The 23,093-nt window shown below is 42.0% G+C and overlaps 2 protein-coding genes across 4 annotated transcripts in view; one reads left to right on the top strand and one right to left on the bottom strand.

The window, feature by feature from the left end:
• The window catches only part of PHKA2 (phosphorylase kinase regulatory subunit alpha 2), a 47,533-nt gene extending 41,507 nt beyond the window's left edge, over positions 1–6,026 (top strand). The window contains exons 30-31 of the mRNA XM_036385486.1: positions 1,365–1,565; positions 2,089–6,026. Coding sequence (XP_036241379.1) covers positions 1,365–1,565; positions 2,089–2,262 — 375 coding nt within the window. The 3' untranslated portion in view covers positions 2,263–6,026. The remainder of the gene's footprint in view (positions 1–1,364; positions 1,566–2,088) is intronic.
• Positions 6,027–6,752: 726 nt separating this feature from the next.
• Positions 6,753–23,093, bottom strand: part of PPEF1 (protein phosphatase with EF-hand domain 1) — a 34,720-nt gene continuing 18,379 nt past the window's right edge. For all 3 annotated transcript variants that reach the window (XM_036385509.1, XM_036385501.1, XM_036385519.1), the window contains 11 exons: positions 22,250–22,296; positions 18,147–18,313; positions 16,557–16,593; positions 15,949–16,098; positions 13,548–13,748; positions 12,034–12,219; positions 11,261–11,403; positions 10,518–10,624; positions 9,379–9,542; positions 8,452–8,536; positions 6,753–7,988 (listed from right to left, as the gene is read on the bottom strand). In XM_036385509.1, coding sequence (XP_036241402.1) covers positions 7,795–7,988; positions 8,452–8,536; positions 9,379–9,542; positions 10,518–10,624; positions 11,261–11,403; positions 12,034–12,219; positions 13,548–13,748; positions 15,949–16,098; positions 16,557–16,593; positions 18,147–18,313; positions 22,250–22,296 — 1,481 coding nt within the window. In that variant the 3' untranslated portion in view covers positions 6,753–7,794. The remainder of the gene's footprint in view (positions 7,989–8,451; positions 8,537–9,378; positions 9,543–10,517; positions 10,625–11,260; positions 11,404–12,033; positions 12,220–13,547; positions 13,749–15,948; positions 16,099–16,556; positions 16,594–18,146; positions 18,314–22,249; positions 22,297–23,093) is intronic.

The following is a 23,093-nucleotide window of genomic DNA, read 5'->3' on the forward strand; positions in this document are numbered from 1 at the left end:
ACAGTAAAATGCCCATGATTTTCTAGCCACATGTCTGAATATTTGGATTGACAGTGTAAGATGCAGCTGTTACAGATCCTTGGTTTTACTTTTAAAACATCTAGACCTTCCCCCAGCACTTCTGCCAGCTTCTCTGGGTCTGTGCATGTGAATTCCTGCCAGGCAGGCCTGGGAGGAGCTTGTGACAAGTTTTCCCTTTGCTGAGCCTACCTTTTCACACCCTTGCTGCCCCCCTGTGCCCACTGGGAGGCTCCAGAGAGGGTGGCTGACCCAGCCCTTTGGGGGGAAGGTGAGGCAGCACAGACTTGCTGGAATAAAGAGGACATGTTGCTTGCCACTTATTTTTTTTACATGCTGCAACAGCAGGCAGTGTATTTTGGCTTCACAGTCTCAGAAGTAAATACCAGTTAAGGATGATTGTTTCTAACCAAAGCTTTAGCTCTTTAAATCCATAATATTTCCTTATTTTTTTTCTTGGCTGGATTCTGTCTTTAGGGGCTCTGGCAAATTTTGAATTCACATCTATAAAACAAACTCTTGTGAATAGGAATCCATCAGTGCAAGAGTACTACTTGTGTGCCCAAGACTGTTCTCCTGAGTGTTTCCCTCAGATTTGTCTCTGGCTTCCTTCTTTTCTGAGGAGCTGTGGTAACAGTGGTAACAGCTGAAGAGAGGAGCTGAAATTTTCTGCCAAATTTAAATGGTGGGGTTGTGGCTTTTTTTTCAGAAACGAGAGCTTTATTTATCCCTATTGTGTAGATAAAGAGTCTTCTATTTTTAGCCTGTCAAACCTGGACAGTATCTAATTTTGCTGTTTAAAGCAATTGAATAAAATAAGCACAAACTTCCTAAGGCAACATAATATCCACAGAGATATGCCACTGCAAATTAAGCTGCTCTGCAAACAGAATAGTGCTATTCCTGCATGGCAAAGCTCAGGGGTGATTTAAAAATCCCCCCTCTAAGCAGGTGGTTGTTTTTAAAACTCAGTACTAAGTTTGGCTTTGCAACTCACCTGCAATGCCAGGAAGATACGTACAAGGCAGGGTGTGTGAGATCACAGCCTGAGGAGCAAAGAGTTAATGAGCCAGCTAAGCCTCAGCAGCACTGAGTGTAAGTGAGATGTGTGTGTGATGGGGTGCAGGGCTGGAGCAGGCTCTGGACGTTGTGTAACTGTTTGCAGAATCAGGTCTAGCAACACGAAAACTTTCTGTAAGTGCTAAAGCTGCACAAACACTTTGTTCGCTTCAGTCAGTCTGCCCCCATGTGCAGAGAGGAGCATATGTTTCAGTGCTTGCAGGAGGTGAGGAGATAGTCTTTTGGATTTGGCAGTTTGTCTTTCCATTTGCACTCAAATTTGCCAGATGACCCCGTGTGAAATCAAGTTTGCAGTGCACGTGGAGTCAGTGCTGAACCACGTCCCCCAGCCCGAGTACAGGCAGCTGCTGGTGGAGGCCATTCTGGTCCTGACGTTCCTGTCGGACATCGAGGTGAACAGCATCGGGGGCATCATCCACGTGGACAGAATCGTGCACATGGCCAATGACCTCTTTCTGCAAGAGCTGGTGAGCTCAAAGGGCAGTGGGAGGAAGCCTCCTCCTTTCAAAATTATCCTCTGCTCTTTTTTTAATGTGTGTGATGAACTTGATTTTGTCCTGGCTCTTTCTCCTACAAAGACAGGCCAAATCACTTAAGTATCTTCTGGAAATATATTTGGGAAAACTAATGTAAGAATCATGGGAGATTTAAAGGGAATAATTTTGTAGTGGATAACAAGCTCTGAAGTACAAGGGTAGATTGAAGTGAAGTCCTGCTTTATCAAGGCATTACTATTACCAATGTTTGAGTAATCCCACACATTCCTCCCCAAAGGACAAAAATCCATGAAGTTATATGTTCTTCATTTACTTGCACTGATCCAACTAAGTCATGTGGGCCCCATTGTAATCCTGATTAGGGTTTTCATGTGGGGAAAGAGAATTGCTTTCAGTATTCAGCACAAATAGAAAATCATAATATGGTGGGGTTTTTTTCCAATAAATAAGCATGCATGCCTAACTTGCTCTACTTTTGCTTGTGTCTTTACAGAAATCATTTGGAGCTACTGGTAGTATCTTGGAGAAAGATGCAGCCACAGGAATTTGCCACTTTTTTTATGATAGTGCTCCCAGCGGAGCCTATGGCACCATGACTTACCTAACAAAAGCCATAATTATTTATTTACACGATTTCCTGCCCAGCACAGGCTGTGCAATGCAGTAAGTGAAGCCTCACATGGGAGGAAAGGCTCAGAGGCTCTTCCTCCCCAGTTCCCTGTCACAAACCCCTTGGCTGCTGCCTGTGTGTGTGCCATGCACTCACTCAGCATTTGGCACTGCTGGGGATGCTCTGTGCACACCTACTGCTGGGGACAGGGAGCTGGAATTTGGCCTGGTTTTAGGAGAGTGTGTGAGAAATAACAAATAGTGAGGCTTATTCTGCCCAAAGTGCATAAATGTAATTCATATTAAATTAGCAAGAATTATACAGTTCTGCCAAGGGGGAAACAGATTACTCTGTGGAGATCAAAAGGCATAATAAAACAAGGGAGCTGCATCTCAGGCATAGAGTCTCACAAATAAGGGAAGTGATGGAATTCATTAATTTTTCTCCTGCTGTGTGTAAATGTACATCGTTGTGAATCACTAATGCACAGTGTGAAACATCCAGGGAAATGTAAATTAGAGGAGTAAGAGTAACTTGAAATAACGTGGTGATATTTCTAATACACTTTTATCCTGATTCTCTTCTCATTTGCACCTAGTCAGTGCAGGGCTAATGCCAGCAGGGACAAATATCCTACAATATCCACTAATTTGAGAGGATAGCCTCTGTCAGGAAGCTGCATCTGTCTTTAATCTGAATAGCTTCCTTCCCTGCATCCCCAGGACTTTGGAGGCAAAATCTCAAGACTCCAGCTTCTCCAGTGTGACAGACAGTTTTATGCCTGTAATCCTTTCCTCTGAATGGAGCAAGATAAACCTCATCCACTTGAGCACCCTTTCCAAGTCTCCTGATCATTTCCCTCACAAACAGCCTCAGAGTTAAGAATGGCATAATTGTGGCTTTTCCAGTGTAGCATGAGTTTATGGAAGGCTTTGATGTTTCTCTTTGTTTTGGTTTGGTTTTTTTTCTTTTTTTTTTTTTTCTTTTTATTTCCTTTGTCATTTTTTCTTTCTTCTTTTTAGTTTGAAGTCACACTGGTCTCATGTAATTAGGGGTTGGGCTGCCTGGAAGTCTCCCTGCAGACAGTTCCCAGGTTAATGCTGTCAGCTGGAAGCTCTGAGGTGCTGCAGGGAGTGGGTGCATCCTGCATGGAAATTACTCCATGGCCATTTATAAACTGAAAACAGAGTTTGGCAGCCTCTGGAGAGGGAAACCCTGCCTTACCCCAGGCACTGGCTGTGGTTTTCCTTGTGCCTGTGGTGCTGGCTTTGCCACCAGCCACATGTCAGCATCTGGCTAACAGCTTAGGAAAGTGGCAGTAGCTTCAGCATCCCATGGCCACGGACAGGCTCCCTCAGTAGCACTGCTGCCATGTGAGCAGAAAGGATCAGAGCAATTCTGTCTTGCCAGGTAGAGGTGAAAGGAGCAGATAGGCCTGTAAAAATAGATATTTTCTGAGCTATATAAGCCTGACAGCCTGCCTGCTGTCCCTCTACACAGTCACTGCTGCTATAGCAGTACCTGGGAACTGGCTCAAGAGAGTGGAGGTGTGGGAGGCCTTAGTGTGAGGTGATTTCATGTTTTTTCAGAGACCAGAGGAGTTTGGTAGTCCAGAGGACCAGGAGTGCTGTGTTAGCCACCATGGGAACCATGGGCCTGTGCAGGGGCCAGTATAAAGTGACAGTTCAGGTACAATTAGCACTTGGGTGTGGAAGTTATTTTATTGGCGTGGTGCCTGTTTTGTAAGGGTTTGCCTTTGTTATTATTTGGTGTGGGTTTTTTAACTTTTTATATGTATTGTGAGAGTTCACTTGGCTTGTTTCCCAGTGAAAGGAAGTAAAATCCTTTGTCTAGTTTAAGCAGATGTGACAGTGCAGAGTATAAGCACAACAAGAGCAAGGTGATGTTTTTTTATTCTACCTGGTATCATACAAAAACTAGTAGCAGTTATTTTTACTTTTCTTCTTGAATCCTAGATTGAGAGAGATGCAAGATGATTTTTTGCTCAGACTTCTTTTTTTTTTAACCTAATGTATGAATTTGTTTTCAGAAACAAGATGGCTGATGTTGGTTTTCCATGCAGCTGCATTGAAGTCTAAAGTATAAAATGTATGGCCTAACATACCTGGACACCCCTTAACACCTCTTTGTTTTTAAATGGGAGTGTCATTGGTGTCTTTACCATCAAATTCACAGTATGACCTAGGTCATGTTATATTCATGATGATCACAATAAATTACCACGTGGAATGCAGGCAATTGGAAAGTATTTATGTGGTAATTTGAAGAGTTTAGGTATCTATCTGGTGGTGAAGGGTGGTACTCAAACACAAGGCCAGTGGAAGGCAAACTTCTGTTACTTGCAGGGTGAGGCACAGCTGCACAGGAGCTGGCAGAATAAGGACCTGTGTCCAGCTCAGAGCTCATACCGCATGCTGGCCCCAGCCCTGCTCCCCAGGCCAGTGTCCCCCCTGCTCACACTGTTGCATTCCCCCTGCTGCCAGCAGGGACATGGGTTTGTCAAACTAAACAGATCAAAAGTGCCATTGATCTCCCTCAGCTGCTGGTCCCACAGGTTACTGTGAAAACTGAATGGGAGGAGTACAAAGTTTGTCTGGCTTCTCTCCTGCTAATTGTAGTCTCCTTTCTCAGGGAAAGAGTCCAGCTTGTTCCTGGAAGGTGCAGGTGAGCCACACAGTCCTTGGCTGCCCTGCAAAGGGGCAGCCACTTTCTGTGGGGCAGTGTAAGACCTGGCCTGCCCCATGTGGGCATGGGACACTGCAGGAATGTGTCACCCCTCTGGCAGCAGCCAGGGCCTTGAGTGAAGCAAGAGCTTCACTGAGTCAGTGCAAGTCCAACCTTGGGCACTTTCTGGAGTGGCTGGCAGGTAGGAGCAGAGTTGCCCAGAAAGCAGGAGAGAGATGCTGCCAGTGGTGGCAGCTGTAGCTGTCGGGTGAGAACTTGGCACTCATCTGCAGGCTGATTCAGGTATTGCTTAAAGGACCACTCACATCTGGAATATTAAGTGGCTGCTGCATAGAATCATGACTAAAAAAAGGGATTGAGGATGTGGGTTATAAAAGAAGAGCTTCTACTCAAACAGTTTGGATTTAAGTACAAGCAGCAGGGCTTTTCCCCACTCCCAGTTTCAGTCTCAAGTGGCATTTATTCCCAGCGTTAGATGTTTCACAGTTACTCCCTGTGCCACCCCCCTTCTGTCAGGGGCCAGGGGGCCCTTTATGCCACCAGCAGCTGACAGGACAGGCTTTCTGGTTTGGCTCAATGATTCAGCTGCTCTCATACCTCAGTCCTGCATCCCCAAAGGGCTCTCACTGCCTGCTGAGCGAAGCTGTGCTGTGACTGTACCTTGGCATCCCCTCTCAGGAAGTGATCCCTCAAGGCCAGTCCCCTTCATGCCAGGTTCAGGAATGTGTCCTTAGTGGGGGACATCCACACTGGAGGCTGCCAGCCGTCCTTCAGAGCCCCTGTGTCTCACTGTACAGCCCAGTTTTGTCCTCTTTACTGGGGCAGGTGGCAAAGGGGGACTCCAGAGCTGCAATGTCCAGTTCCACCTTGTCACTTCATGCCCACCGCATGGAAGCCAACAGTGGGAAGCGAGATCCCACCACACACAGAGGTGTTTGCCCATTGTAAGTGGAGCCTTTTTGTAACTCCACTGGAATAAGGTGGGACTGATCATCACAGTGCATAGATCAGAAGAACTGCATGCTAAAAATATACATTATGTATTACCAATGCTATTAAAGTTTCACTGTAAATTTTGTTTGTACTATTAAAGATTTTTCTTTCCCCTCCTCCAAGGCAGTAGAAATTAGTTTGTGCATGTTTGTTCATTCATGTGTCAAGTTACAAAATACTTCTGGAAAAGTGTTCTGTATTTAATAGTAGAAAATAAGATTAAAGAGAGACAGCAGTGCCTTAAGCTGGGGCTGCTGTTACATTCTGGGATGATAAACTTGGAAGGATGCTTTTTTTGTACTTTCAACACTTCTATTAAATGAAACCGAGCTGCTTTACTTAGCTCATCTTTAGCTATTAAAATTTAAAGAGGGAATAGGTTGGAACTTTTTCCTACCCAAAAAGCACTTTATATGCTTTGGATTTACTGAGGTTGAATGAGGTAATACAGTTACCAAAAAGCTCCTGACCTGATGTTGCTTTCTGAGTGAAAGATGCAAGAGAATTAGGTCCAGATTTCCTGACTTCTCCCCCTTGGGAATTGACAGGGTGGTATTGGCAGCAATGGGAATATCGATTTGCAGTCAGGGAAAGGAGACAGGAATGTGACTGCAAGAGTCTTCAATCTTGCTGCCTTCCAAAAACTTAATTTCAGAATTTCTGTTTCCTTTTCTTGGTCAAGAATTTATGTTTAACTATGTGCAAGAATATTTAGATTTGGTAGTATCAAAAAATGTTTACTCTTGTGTTCTTACTCATTTCTCTTTTTAAGTAATCCAGTTCATCTTCAGGAAGAGTGTTCTATGGTGATTGGGGCAGGCTACAAAACACAGGCAGAGACACCCCCCTTAGGCATTGCTCAGAAAGCTAAAGCTTTATTCTGTGATCTATCATGTGTTGCATTAACATGCTGTGGATTTAGCCTTCATCAAGGTCACGAGTTAGCACGGAATCATCAAATCCCAGAATGGGTCATGCTGGAAGAGACCACAATGAATCACCTGCTCAGACAGGCCATCCCATAACACAGAGCACAGGACTACATCGACGTGGTTCTGGAATACCTCCAGTGAGGGAGGCTCCACACCCTCTCTGGGCATTCTGTTCCAGTGCTCAGTCACTGCAAGGAAAGTTCTTGCTCATGTTCAGGTGGAACTTCCCGTGCATCAGTTTCTGCCCATTGCCTCTTGTCCTGCTGCTCAGCACCACTGTGAAGAGCCTGGCTCCATCTCAGAAACGGTTATGATTGTTTCAGAGCTCCAAATCCCAACAAATATGGAGAAAAGTAACCAGAGGCAAGAGGAAATCTAGTGCAAGTGTAAACACCTTTCAACCAAGATCCTCTAAGTTGTGCCTGTAAACTTTTAGAAGGATAAGAGATTGACCTGGAATAATTTAATTCCTCTGCATCATGCAAAGAGCAAGATTAAATGCAGAACTATCAATTTTAACCAGATGCTTCCTCCCTGTTTTCCTCTCCTGCAATGGACACCCCACAGCCAGCTCTCTCTTGTGCCTGTTCCATCACCAGAGTGGCTCTGATATGTTCCTTGTGGTTATCAATGCTCTCAGCTAAGGACTGCTGGCAGACACATACCAAAGTCCCTCTCCCTACACAGCTGTAGGCATGACCTTGGCAATGTTCAGGGATTAGATTGATGGGGGGATGCCAAGAGGAGGGGATGAATTGTAAGGTGCTGGCAGTGTGTGGCAGTGACACAGTAATACTGTAAGTGTGGGTTTTCATCTCCTCTATCCCATTATTAGCAGGTAAAGATCATCCAGGAAGGGCTAAATAAAGGCTTGCACTGTGACCCTGTCAAGCAGCCCCTTTATGACTAATGACAGCAAGCTGAGCTTCCAAGACAACCCACAAGAAGTTCTGCCTTTTCAAGAGGTTCCCTTTTTCTCAAGTCTGTGAACAACATGAAAGGCCTCTAAAAATTCATTGAAGTCAATGTGGCCATCTTTGTTGTAGTCTATGCTGAGGACTAACTTGTCAATGGAGTCATCCTGTATATCAATGCCCAGGTGAGAAGTAAACAGTCTCCATGTCTGGCTGAATTCCTCAAGAGAAATCAAACCTAAAGGAGACAGACAAGAGGTTGCTTTTGGCAGTGTTGTTTTCCCTTCCTGTATAAACACACATGCACTCCTTCACTGCAAGAAAGTTACCTGCCTGCCATGCTGGGGTTAGTGCTTTCATTATTGAAGCACATTTTTACTTTAGGTATTGATTGAATGCTTTTGACAGTGGAATTGAGAAAGCAGTAAAGAGTAAGACTTGAGTGGAAGGGGGGAAAAGCCCCCAAAAGAGTGAAGCCAATACTGGAGCTGGGGTATGTCAGAATCTTTTCTTGTTAGGCTCTGTGCACCATCCCTTATATCATTGCAGCCTGACTGCTTAAAGTAGTTTCCACTAAACTGGAGAAATTATATCACCTCTGGTTCCTCTATATTTAGAAGCCTTAAGGAGGAAACACAGTGGGGAAAAGATAACTGGTATAGGCTCCCTAGAGCTGACACAGTGAAGTTACCTGGACTTACCTGAGTGATCTTTGTCAATGATGTTAAAGATGATCTCCAGATCCTTTCTGTACCTGCACAGTGTTTCTGCCAAAGCTGGCTGAGCCTGGTTTTGAAATCACATACAAGAAGCTATTCAGACCTTGGTTTGAGTTAATTTAACCAACAGAATATCTACTATCCAATTTTCATTTTCCCAGTTTAATTTGTCAAATGTAAAAAACTAAATCTTTATGCTTGAGTTCTCTGGAATGACACTTCTGTGTCTTACCCTGAAGAATAATCAGATAAAACCCATCACTTTCAGATGGCAGGGTAAGGGGGAAAGGAGCCCTTCACACCTCCTACCTGCAGTAATTATTTGTGGAAATAATCTTGGTTAATCTAGGGAAGATGGTATAGACTATACACTCATACAAAGCACTCACTGTACAGATTTGAATGGATCCTGCGGTTTAGGAAAGTTATGGTGATACTTCTGTTCCAAAGCACTGTGCAGCATTTGGTAACTGGGCTCTGCAGAAGTGACCTCAGATACCATAATATACATCTAAAAGTCCATCTATAAATGTGACTTCCTCCCACAGGGGCCTGAACTCCCTCTGGAGCCTGTTTGAAATGCTCATTTCAAAGAGTGAGGGTTGAGTGCTCTGGGCAGGATTTGTCACATCTCCTCAGCTCCGTTATCTAAACGCCCTCGAGAGCCAAGAGAAAGTAAGAAGCAGTTCTAGCATGTGATTCATCCAACCTATTTTAAGCATCTACCTTAGGAGGGAATGATGATTCGTACCCTAGCAGTGCTCATTTTCCTCCAGTGACTATAAAAGGAAGCTCAGCAACTAGTTCAGCTGTGGATGTCTACTTGTTGGGCCAAACAACTGTCTTGTGCTTCAATTTGCACCAAAAGTTGTTCCTCCAAGAATTGCAAGGATGTGTTATCCTCTTTACCTCTTTTATAGGTTGACCCATTTTCAAATCATAGAAACAAGACATGAAGTCAGCTTCTCCATCTGGGTTCATCTGTGCTAGCTGAGACCGCAGCATCCTCCAGGGCAGTTCCAGCTGTAGGACAGACTCCATCGCTGCAGCCCAGTCATTGACAGAAATCCTGCCTGCCAGAAGGGGTCGGGTCATGCTTAAAAGTACAGGACACAGCCCACATCAGTCACCAGCACAAAGGGTTACAAAATACAAGGATTTTCTCTGAACCCTGGGATAAAAACCCTCCTAACAAAGGAGCAGGGGGGGTTGGACTAGGTATTTCCACAGGTCCCTTCCAGCCACGAAGTTGTGATGCTGATATGATGTTCAGCATGTTTTAACACCTTTTGAGAAAGCCAGATTATGCCATGAAGAGTACATCAGGTTTCAGCTGAGCTGCAATTAGAGTGACATGTGGCTGAAAACTCAACCACACAGAAATATGTGAAACAGCTGTTCAGTGGCCAAAGAAACAACATCATGTTATTGAGTGCCCTTGTAAAGACACTGTCAAGTGAGAAGCCATCACAAGGAGAAGTTGTATTTGTGGCAGAAATCAACTTCTTGCTTCTGCATAAAAGGTTCATCTATTAACTTAGCACTGACTCTTCTTCAGATGAGAGGTGAGTGTGTGTCTGCAAGAGGCAGAGGCAGGCTGTGTGTCTGCTGGAGGCATGGGCAGGCACCTTTCCTCAGATACCTCCCAGACTCAAAAGGACACCCATTCCACATCCCCCCAGTTCCCTGAGACCCCCTGAATCATTCTGAAGATACTGCTACATGAAGGTGGTGGTGACCTTTGAGCTTCTGGAACTGGATTTGCCTGCCCAAGCTATCCAACAGCAAACATAATTTCTTTATTTGCCCATGTCTTTCAGGGGTTTTTTTCCCCCTTCAAGCTTCATCCCCTCAAGCTGTTTGTGCTAAGCTCTTCCCAATGCCTTTCCTCCTCTGTGGTCATGAAAAACAAGGTCAACCAGCCTCTGCTGCCCTCAGCCTGACACTGGGGCAGGCAGGACTCCTGTCCATGGGGCTTGTCCCCTCTGCCTCCCACACATGGAAGCTGTTTTCCCCATGGTGGCAAGTGGACTGAGAGGGAGTAGTACCTGTGCCATTGGGGTCGTATTGTGCAAAAGCACTGATGAGTTCAGACCTGTGTGCATAAATCTTCTCTCGTAAGGACTTTAAGGCAGATGATTCAATTGTACCTACCCTAGGAGGAAAAAAAAGCAGCAGATTATTAAAGGATTAAAATCCTCTTGCATGTTATGCTTTTCAACAGTCATTACAAAATTCTTATATCGTTTTCCATGCAGTATGTTTAGGGTCTAGCATGTTTAAGTAGATGACCCAAAACACACAACATTCAGCAGGGGGAAACCCCAAACCAAATAAAACCAACAATGCTCCATAAGAATAAACTGAGTTTATGAGATAATTGAGTTTATGCAGGTAATTCTAAGCTGCTTTCCTTTAGCAATCTGACCACACTACTAGGCATGGCAAAGCTGTCATGATAAACTTATGAGACTCAAGTCATAACAGGATTTGTCCAGATTAACACTGCAGCCTTAAAGCAGACAGGTGCTGGCCATTTATGAGTCCCTGACAATTGTCTGTTCTAACTGCTTACCTCACCTAATTACCTTTGGGTGTTTGTCAGGAAACCAAGTTAAGCTGCCAGAACATGTTTTGTCTACTGTACTAATTTTTAAATTGTAAAATAGAAAACCAGTGAGAATCAAGGAAAATGGATGCCTATTCAGTTATTCAGTGAAGCTCTAGATTGGTGGCAGGTACACTCACTGTGAGTGAGTCCATGCTCACTGCATGCAACACAGAGCTTTACCTCTCCCGGAGATTCTGCCTGCGCGTGAGCTTGCTGACCTGGTACTGCACAAAGCGCGGGGTCAGCTCGGGATTCAGCTTGATGTAAGCGCCCCGGTTACTGCCCTCTTCGTAATAGTTAGAGGCAGAGAATATGGTGATAACCTGACATGGAAACAAAGAAACTGGATTGGCCAGAACAGCTCTTCTGAACACTTATTTCTGAAACTGATCTGAGAAAAAATTCCAGGTTACAAAATTATGTGTCTACATATAAAATTCTGTCATTCACCAAATTGCTCTTGCCTTTTGAGTCAGAGCTCTGGGCCTTTATTTTTGACCTGTCAGACTTCAGAGAGCAGTGAGATATAACATGCTGTTTAAGAGAAACCTCTTTCTAAGAGAGACCTGATTTTCAGGATTCTTGTTGGCCTTCCAATGCAGCACGTTAAAAAGCAGGGCCAGAAGAGAAATCAGTAAGTTAAAGGCTTCTAGAGCCTTAGAGCATGTCTTGAACTTTAGAACATGTCTTTACACACCACTCTTGTTGGGGATTTTGTTGGTGTCCATTTGTTTTCATGTAAGTAATAAATTAGTCTTCACTCCCTAAAGATGTAAAGAATTTTGTTACTCAGAACTCAGTAATTTGTTGTAACATCTCTCTAGGACAAAGTTCCCCCAAACCCAGTTTAACAAAGTGACTGTCTTTTTTAAAATAAATTTTGGAGAAAAATCTACTGTGGATGTTCCTGTGAAATTCACAGGAGAATTCTACTTTACATGGAAGCATCTTACCTTCCCATCATGACTGATCTCATAACCTTCTGGCTTAAATTCATGAGACCTGATGAGCATCTTCAGATTATATCTCTCAAACAGCTTGGCAGTGACATCAGGACCAAAGTAACAGCCTCCTCCTCGACACTTGTTTGGTGTACAGCCATTTTGGCTTCTTGGATCACTCCACAGAATGTCAAGGATCTGTAAATAGCAAACTCAAGCAAGTGAGGACTGATAGTAGGGGAAGACTAACAGGGTATGGCTGTCTAAAGTCGTGGCCAGAGCAAAAGCCCCACAGTACAGGGAGAAAACACATAGGTCTTCAGGTTTTTCATTCCTTTCAGGAGCATATTCTTTTGGGCTTGGACTTTTGTTCTACTTTTTAAGAAATATTATCTAGATTTTAGATTAACTTTTTTGTTTCAGAAGAAATAGAATTTCAGCAATGTACCTCCTTTCACAGCTGAGGTTTTCAGACTTGGGCAGGTGCACCAGAAACATTACCTGGGCTAATTCAAAGAGAAGAAAAGCTGCCTTCTTCACAGGTAAGTAGGAGAGGCAATTTCTATTTCCCAGCACAGACTGGACAACCACATTGGTCAGTGGTTTTACCTTGGGAGTACCTGCTCTAAACATGACAAGAGTTGCCTTTGGCTTTGTTGTCTTCAGTTAGCTCACGTTTCAAACTGACATTTTACATATTAGTATTTTAGCAGGGTTCAGACATGAAGATGAATTATCATGGTTTAATTCTGGTCAGTAGCAAACATTATTCAAAATGTGCTTGTTTAAACTTTTCTGGGCAAGGTTTGCACTAACATATTCTACTTCATGTTTGTGAGCATGGCTTAGTGGATGCTTGATTAGCTGGGGGAGTGTCAGATTTGGGGGGAAAGGGGAGCCTTGCTTGTGCTCATTATGTTAGTTTGTAGATCAGATAGGTATCTTGGGAAATCAGATTTTCAGAAAAATTAAGCTTTCCATATTGTCACAATTTATTAAATTACAGTATAACAAAAGCTCTATATTTGCTCTGATATTCAAGATAGAATGAATAGCCAGAGGACAAAAACTTCCCACTTCTGAGTAATCTGCCTGTATGTCTCAGGAGCTGGGTGGCTTTTTTTGGGCTATATCAGCATTCAACTGCCAAAAGCACAGCCAAAAAAAGGTGCTTTATCTCACCAACAATTGCAGTCTGACCCGTTTAAACCAACAATTTTTGTACGAACAGATCCAACCACACGAGGGCAGGCAAACCCATTCCCTACTGAGCAGTTTCCTCCTAACGGCTATGAAAAGAAAATACTGGGTGAATTTTACTTGTAAGGATAAAATCCCTTTTTAGCTTTTATTACCAGGTCTACAAAAAGCATCAAAAAAAGCTAATAGGTATCTAATATATTCCTTAGAATGACTGTTTTCCTGTTGAGAGGCAGTTCACTCAGACTCATGAACACACTGCCAGAACAGAACACCTAGTTTGTGCGGGAGGGGTTTGGTATCAGAGAGTCTTTGGTTTCACCTACTTGTTTCCATTCCTTCAGGGCGGGGTCTGGAGGTAAATTTGAACCTGAAGGCTCAGTGAAGCCCGATGAAGAGCTGTGTTGTGTCTTCCCTGCAACATGCTGGTTGGCATTGTGTTTACTGGGTTTGGTAGTGGGAATTCTCTTCTTCACTTGGTCCTGTCTGTTTCTCATTGACTTTGGTGGCCGCATCAAAGATTTCAACTTAAAAAAAAAAAGTCACCATCACAACAACAAAAGTTGATACAGAGATGTTGGCTGAAAGGCACATCAGCTCATGTTTCCTGTACTCAGGAGAACTCCTTGAGAGTTCAACTAATGTTAACTCCCATAATGTCCTGATTTCACAGGTTTGGGAAAAGCTGCAGGTATTTGGCACTTGCAGAATTTTTGCTTTATAGCTATCAGTAACCAGGCTCTTCAGAGCTGCTTTCATATTCTTATCCACACACACACACTCATTCCAAACACAGTAAATCTTAAGGTCTCACTATACAGCAAGTAGGGCCTGGGCTCAGGGAAGACACTTCAGTGTCCAGCTTCCCTGGAAACAAAATATACATTCATATTGAATGGAAGGTGAAACTCCATTCACTTCTGCTCTGACACAGTACCATGCTGATAGGTTAATTTTGCTAAATTAAATGGATCATCAGGAAGACAGTAGTGAAATTGATGGAATATTACACCATATGATACTGTTAAATCAAACCCCTCAAACATGCATGGGCATTTGCTTTTCTGGAGTGGTGCACTATGGTTCCACAAATGATCATTAACATGGTTTCCCTCCAGAGAATGTCTTCTCATTTGAAATTCTCTCATAGTAGCTTATTTCTAGAATAAAGCCAAAATAAACCCCAAAACCAAACCAACCAACCAACCCAAAAAACCCAAAGCAAAACACAAAATCCCAAACCAAAAAAAACCACCCACCAATAAAACATATACAGTTGGCAGACCGCTGGATTTTACTCTTTAACAAAGAAAAGGACTAATTCAAAACAAATGCACAACACAGGGTTATTCACTAGTGCACTGACCGGTATTTGAAACCTGCCAGCTGCCAGCTGTACCAATTAAAATACATCACTTGGCCTTGAGTGACACTGCCCTGGGTTGTGGCCCACACATGTCTCATTAGCAACACTCTCCTGTGGCAGCTACTTTGACCTGTTAATTCTGCATTTCACAGAAACATGCAGAGCTGAGCCCTGGTGAAAGCATGGGCAGAACTCAGCTCATGGTTAGGATGCCTCTATCTGTAGTTAGGCACCCAATTTTAGTGCACAGTGGTGCAGCCAATGGAGCCTAGACTCCCATGATCAGAAGTGTTCATGCCTTTTTTCATATCTTTAAAAAGAGACACAACTGACTGTCCAGCAAAGCATTTATTTCTGCTTTAGAAAATCTGAGGATGACAAAAATAGCTCTAGATTCCACAGACACTGATGCCAGGGTGTCACTAAGTTGCTCAAACATTCGTCTCCTATGCCATCTGAGATGCTCCCCTATGGCTGTGAATTACTGTGAGGGGGGCAGACACAAATCTGGCCTAAAAGGCGACTGGTGGAGGGGACCTACAAGAGAAGACTTTCTTCAGAGGCAGGCTAAGGCCAGAGGGGACATCCCTAGCCAATGGGGCACTTCCTTGAACAGCACTGGAGACATGTGCCTAAGTAATGATTTCCACCAGATTTCCTGGATCTCCATTGACTATAAGGAGTCTCAGCACCCTGATCACAAGGAGACATCTTGATTTAGGTATTCAAATGGAGACCAAATTCTCCACCATTTTCAGCTGATTTGAAAGGTCTGTGTTTGCTCATCATTTCAGAAAAAAACATGAACATTTTTGACTTCTAAATCCCTGAAAAGCTTTGGATTCTGTTTTATCAAGGCCAGTTCTTGAATTTTGATCCTTCTTGAAAGGCTCTCCCACATGTACAATGTTCAGCTGCTGCCAAGGGAGTGCCTCACAGGTGGAGAACTTCCCCCACAAAACAGATGGCAGAAGCACAGCCCCAGGAAAAAAGGCAGCGCTGGAAATATGTGGCTAAATTGATTTCTAAAGTTTTTCAAGGAAATGCCCAAGAATCAAGTAGTTTTCATACTTTCTGGCTAGTGTGTCATCATTGCAGGAGGAGGCATCTAAAGTGGCTCTAGCTATTTTAAGGTCAAAAGACCCATGTTATGTGGAGAGCCAGCCAACTGGCTCTCAACACCTACTGCAACCTGCCTTCCTAAGCCCTGATTTTGAAGAAGAATTGGACTGTTATTTTTCTTACATGCCAATATACTGCTGCCATTTCCTTTCCTAATGCAAATGACCTGATCCTAGCATTCGTACCGCAAAATTTTTAAAAGAAAACAAACTTACCCTCACATGAATATGATCTCTTACCTTATTTCTCTCAAGTGCATTCAGGAAATCCAAATCCGTGGTGTCTGAAATCCCCCCATGTAGGATAAGAACTTTGCTATCAATTATAGTGGCAAGGGGAAGCCAGCTAAAAACATCTCGCAGAAGACTCAAAATCTGTTTCCAATGGTCCTGTAAAATATATACATTAGATCCTATTTCTGGCAGATTCTGTTGCTTCTAAGTTCAAGATTTTGCTGAAGTGCCTGCTACAGTTTATATAATCAGTTTTGTTCAGGTGATATCCTGAACTGCAACCCTGACAAACATGTTCTGACATTTACTTTAGGGCCATTTGATTGTCTCTGTAGTGTTTCGGTTTTTCTTTCATGTTCACCTCTTTTTTTGTGCTCTTGATTGTTCTTATGGATGTTACTTATTTCATCCCATGGATCTCTGGGCATAAGAGACTAGCACTTAAAATTGTTTTGTCAGTTATTCCACTGATAGGCCAAAATAATTTCACCTACATCACTAAAGTAATGCTCTGCTACACCTAAATAAACTGGTTTGACTTTTTCTTGTTTACACGTTTCATTTTACATGTGCAAGACTACAAAAAAATATAGGGGAAGGAGGAGGAATCTTACCTTGTACTTCTTTGAAACTTCTTTTGTGAATCCATATCTGAAAACAGGACAGCATCATGAACTGGGTTTCAGTATGCCCCTTCTGCATGGTTTCCTGTGCTATGGTGTTTTACTGGAGTTTTCTAGCCCCCTTTCTCATCTGCCATTCCATTTCACCTCAGCTGAAATTTGCTTTCCTCCACTCTGTCTTGAGATTGAGTTAATTTCTGATTGAATTGTTTCTTGTGCATAACAGAGGTTGGGAACAGAATCCAGCCTAGTAATTATTAAGAGGCCTTTTTCTTTTTGCCAGCTCTACCTTTTAGATACCAGAGAGAAATTCCAAAGGAACTGATGATGGGCAAAAATTCCCACAAAACCTTCATGGAGCTTTTGTCTTAAATATCATATAATCATGGAATCATATCATAGAATGGTTTGGGTTGCAAGGGGCCTTAAAGGTCATCTCATTCCAACCCTCTGCCATGGGCATGGGACACTTTCCACTTGACCAGATTGCTCAGAGCTTCATCCATCTTCATGTCTTTTTCCCCACAAGGGACAAGGATTTTGATACCTAATTCTTTTAACACTAAGATATCCTTCATCAAAGGGCATTTTCACAATACTCAGCTTTCAAATTTACCAATGTGCAGCACTGCTAATCAAAATGCACAGCAAAGACACATCTGTGCACTCCATACCATCACAGACTTAGTTAATATTTTTTGCTCTTTTGGGGAGGAATTTTCCTCCTTGTAGATTAGGTAACTGATCTTGGTTTATGTTGTTTTTTGGAGTATTTTCAATTATGTGCTGAAAAAGTAACTATCATGGGAAACTGATTCTCTTTTTTGGATCACTAGTAGGACTTGCCTATGGGGCTCTGACCCAGGTGCTAACACAGAGGCCTGTGTTAAAACAGCAATACATTTTGTGTGCCACATCAAATGATCCAAGGGCTACAGTAGGTTACCCACCAGTCAGTCACCCAAAGGCTCTCTGGGGCAGTTTAGAATTGTAGGGAGAAGGACTGAGGAGTTCTCACATTTCTGAGATGCTTTTTGTCTCCACGTTTTGTCTTTGACTACAGCCGGAGCCACTGGCTGTGCTCACTCCCTTGGTTGCACTGCACAGCTGAGTGCAAATGTCTGTGTTAGAAAACAGGGTGTCAGCTTTCCTGCACTGACACCTCCAACTGATGAAGCTCCTCTGAGTATAGGGTAGGATATTTACCTGCCCCTTGGGTTAGAGAAGTGAAATCTTAGTTTAAAGTTAAGTAAAATATCAGATTTCGCTAAATACATGCTTTAACTGAAACATCATCCTTCCATCTGTCCTTCCCCAATTTTGATACTCTGGAAGCTGCACTACGCCCTCTGACTTCAATGGATTGTGATTAGATAAAGACAAGACATGATTGCCATTCAAATGTCTGTGTTTAGTGAGAATGTTCCTTCCCCACACACATGCTGAAAAGGCAAAGCTCCACCTGACTTCTTAATAAAACATATTCCATTTAAGGGTGTCACAGTGGCTAAAGTAGCAATCAAAAGCTCAAATATTTCTAGTGATAGGCCAGATATTTCTTGCCCCACCCCCAAAATATACCTCAGGTTCATGATGTAGTCTTCATGGTTTCCTCTATTCAAGTGTAAATCATTGGGATAGATAAGAAGAAATGCAAATAGGATTATAAGTATTTCCATAGAATTTTTCCCTCTGTCGACAAAATCACCATTAAAGACATAGGGGTTTTGTTCTGAAGGCAGACCATTCTGCAGAAAGAAAAAAAGGGGCATTTAGAGAGGCTGCTATGTTACTGTAATAGAGGAAATAGCATTTAAATGAGATCCCATTGCTAGAGATTCTGAAAAAAATCCTGCATAATACAGAGATCTAAAAAGCAGCATTTCTTTATTTCCACTGTTTAGAATAAAAACCTTCATATAAGACAACTGAGCCATTAGAGAAGAGAGGACCTCTCTGGCTGTTCTTACAATGCCATCTCTAATCCTTTCCTCTACCTATTAAATTAAATTTAAAGGGAATGAAAGAAACATCAGTCTTGTAGTAAAATACACATTTTTGTTAATGCGACTCTTGCCAGGAAATTACGCACTTGCAAACAGAAGGGAGTCATTCAGTTTGAATGGAAGATAAGAAATAAATGAAAAATTATCTTCTCATGTAGGTTTGAATGGATTTCATATATTTACATTGTTTGTAGTGTATGCTTCCAAAACTCCTGAGAAGGACTATAGTCCAGAGGATATAAAATTTTAAGACAGAACTTAAGACTTGAAGAGTTTGATTTCAGTTGCTTTAATCCTGAAAGCACTGCTTGAATTTTACTCATGAGAGCCAAGATATACTTGAAAGCTCATAAATCTGAGAGGTTGTATATACAGGTATTTCTTACCTTATTTTTTTCCTGAAGATACAGAGAAATGCTTTATTATAAATGGTAACTTAGTAAAGACAAGTATTTTGAACTGATGGTTTGTTTTATTAGATTAATTACCAACACATCAATGGGTGCCATCAGCTTACAGAAAATATAGCACCACCTATATGTAGCATCATAATTTCCACTCATGAGTATCAGAAATAGTATTTCAGCTTTGACTAGCCAGAAAAGGAAAACCTCTGTTTTCTCAATTGATATGTACAAGAAATACCAATAGAACTTCCAAAAAATTACATTATAACTGTGGAAGCCACTCTTAAAAGTTCTGGCAGCATTGCAAGACATCCCATTTCTTGAATATATCTACAGTATCAGTGTTTCTTGTGTTCCTATGGCACTACTGGTATTCTGACTTAGTGGATTTATTGCAGGATGTGTAATGTGGCCAGGGACTCAATGTAATGTGTAATTTCAATCCTTATGAGAACATCTTTTTTTATCCCAATCAGTGTTCTGTGCTTTCATGATAGGTTGCAGTAGTGAACCCTGGTCTCTCCACCCTGGCTGCTGTAAATTCAGCTTCCTTGGATTTTGCTATAGCCTGTCCTGAGCCCTTTCCAAGTTAACTTAGAAGGGGCCTGTGCTTGCTCTGTGCTCACAGGTGTGGCAATGTATGAGGCTCTTCTAATGCGGTGGTTGAAGTGATTTTAAAAAGGAGAGGATGGATTTCAGGAGTGGAACAGACAGCAGAAACTCAGCAGCAGTTTCTGGAAAGATAGATAGATAAATAATAAATAAATAAAAGCTTTGCCTTAAAACCAAGAGGCATGTGAATCTACCAGCAGATTGTGAGTATACACACAACCACTCTTAACTGCAGTCCTCGTGGAAAGACACATCTACTGGAGCACTCTCCAGACACTATCACCCTTCTTTTGGAAAAGATTACACACAATTCGAGTTTTAAGCAAGTTTGGTTTGGACTTCCAACTTCAATGTGACATTTTAATTTTGTTCCACACTCAGACAGTTTCCTTTTCTGTGGTTTCAACCAACAATGAGAGCAAAACTAAATTAAAGGCTGTTGCAGCCTCTGACACGTTATAGAGGCAAACAAGGCCCTCTAATGATTAGCAACTTGCTGCTGGGCATCATTACTGTTTCTCCTGGGTTAGTGATTAATTAACTTCCGTTTGTTGTTGGCATTTTCTACCCCTTCAGGCCATTTCTATCTATAGCATCCCTTTAACAATCTAACTTAGCAATACGTAATTTAAAATTCAAGTTTCAAGGAATATCAGGAAACACTGTAATTTAATGAAGATTAATGAAGGGTCTGAATGAACCTTACAAACTGGTTATTGAGGAAAAAAAAGTGTCTTAGCTTCAGCCAAACCAGGTGTAAGGATTATACACCATCTGCAGCATTGTACCAGTATGCTGTAGATTGCCAGCTCTGTGTGTTTGCTGGGGGTGGTCTGTGGAAGTGACAAGCCTGGTCTGCATGCAGGCCTCCAGAATCCATTTCAGCTCTGCACAGCCCTGTGCAGACCAAGATCACTCCCATGGCATTGTTTAGGATTGCACCCTCTTGTTTAAGGTAGTTTGTACCAACCTGGAGGATGAGATCCCTTCCAACTGAAACAGAGTTTAGGAAGGAGAAAAAAAATGGATCCCAGAAGCCAACTGGGTTCACTGCTCATCTGAGTAAACTGCTCAGAGGGGACAGAAACAGTGTGATTTAATTTGCTTCTAAATAACTAATCAGGTCTATCTTATGCTCTCTATATTCCCCACTATTTCGAAATGACAAAATATTTGCCCGTTTTATTTGGTTTGATGGAAGGGACTTCCCTAGAAATTTAACAGAGAACAACTGGGTGTTATCTCTAGTCTGAAGTCAGTGGGAGTTTTGGCTCTGAATTTACTGAAGCCAGGAAGAGAGTTGCTTGTTTTTTTCTCTTTATAGCATCCATTAGAGGAGGGGAAAGAATTGGCATCTGTTTACTCCAAAAAAAAAAAAAAAAGCAGGCTGAATGCAGTTGTAAATATAATTATATCTGAGCATTTATCTCCAAAATAGTTATATTTCCCACCCCAGGTTCTGTGTATGAAATCTATATGTATCATGCTTATTCCAGTTCTAAAAAGAAAGCTTAAGAACCAAAAGACTGCAAGCCAAGGACCAGCTAAAGATGGTTGATTAGTAAGAAAAGCAGGACTCTGTAGAAAGGTCTGATTATACTTTAACTATACTTCAACAGACTTCAGTTGTGCACTTGGGCAAAACAGCCACATTTACATTGAACAAGTCTCAGATGAAGTGTAACAAAGCTGGAATCAGAGGGAGAATGACATCATTGAAACACCTGGTTTAGCTCACTCCAGTCTCCATTCAGTGCAGATGAACGTGTAAGGATCTGCCACAAACCCTTCCCCCTGCCCCGGAAAGCTCAAATCAAAGAGAGTACCTGCTCAATCAAAGGTGGTGATTCATCCTGAAGATAAATGTGAAACTAAATACACAACATTTCCTGCATCTTCAGTTAAACATACAATCCTGGAAAAGCTCGCCTGGAGCTTAATTTGTTTTACACATCAGTAAAACAGAGCTATGCATTTTTAGCATGATAACAAAGGATATGTAAAGGGTGCACAAAGCACTTCTATTTTGTGCAGACTGTGTGATTGCTTCCAAGGCTTAAAAAGCTTTTAAACACCACTCTTTCTTGTTTCCTGATAAAAACAAAAACACCCCCTTCCAAAAAAAACCTCAACAACAATAAAAAACCAGACAAACCCAAAAAACCAAACCAAAACAAAGAAATACCCAACCAAACAACAAAAAGCCCCAAACCGACCCAAAAGCAAACAAAAAACCCTGCAGGTATCAGTGGAAAGCCTAAATGAAAGCTTCTCCATTTTTTCTTGAATGTTAATATTATCCATGGTGTAGTGTTACATCAGGAACTCAGCTCCTGATTTTAGCAGACTTCAGTCAATATGGAATTTAAAACAGTGGAAGAACTTTGGAGACTTTGCAAGGTGTCCTCTTATGTTTTGGCTCATGCTGCAGTTCAGCATTCAGGAAAATAATAATCTCCTCAATCTCCTTCACAGTGAGCAGGAGGATATGAAGAAGGAAAAGCTCTGACAAAGACACCAAATTGTTCCAGGATTTGTGTGTGTGGTGTATGGACACCACATGAGCAGTTCTAATGGTGATAAATCTGTCACATATAAATATCTGTTCTTAATAACAAGTCATAAAGTGAAAATGCTACATCTCAGAGTACCTATTTACCTTGTAGAATATCAGCAAAAGATCATCCAGGTTTCCATGCAAATCTCCTACAGGAAACAAAAACATTTTTAAAAAAAAAATTCTCACAGAGGAGGAAGAAACTGGAATTATAAAAGTGGAATTAGTTGGATCTAATACCTTTTTATACTGCACAATAGAACATGTTTCAGGGACAGGTTTTGATTACTACCAGCAGGAAGTGATGGAGAGTGTCAAGAACTGTCCATGCCTGTGTGCCTCAATGCCAAGGCCACAGGAATGACAGATTGGGCCCTTTTTGAGAGGTTTGTTCTGCCTCAGGAACAGGCAAGGAGGATTTCACCCCAACACAAAGCATCACTGCAGCACAGATCCCCTGTGCATCTGACTGCATTTCATGAGAGCCAACCTTCTCATGTCTGTGACTCACCACCACAAAGATGCAGAACAGTTTCAAAACCTAGCTTGTGATAATATGTTTTTACCACCAATAATTAGGAAAAGAGAAGTGACATTTTTATGTGTATACAGTTTCTGTGCTTTTGATTAATTATGAGCCTGTGAATTTGTTCTAAGGCATCTTTCAAGCTATGATAGATATTTATCACATATGTGGATGCAAACATTTCAGGTATGTATTTAATCTGCATTATTAATTTGAAATTATAAGGAATGGAGAGTGATACCTTAAGAAATCAACATTTTGGACTGATTATGTTTAAAAAAATGGGTTATCTGTCTTCTGCAGAGGCTCTTTCTGGTGACAAAAGCTCTTAGTTTCAGTACAGGAGAGGGATCCCTTTTGGTGCTGCTTACATAGTGCAAATGCAATACAAACATGAAGAGGAATGTTTATTTAGTGAGA

This window comes from Molothrus ater, chromosome 2 (genome assembly GCF_012460135.2).
Source record: "Molothrus ater isolate BHLD 08-10-18 breed brown headed cowbird chromosome 2, BPBGC_Mater_1.1, whole genome shotgun sequence".
Lineage (NCBI taxonomy): Eukaryota > Metazoa > Chordata > Aves > Passeriformes > Icteridae > Molothrus > Molothrus ater.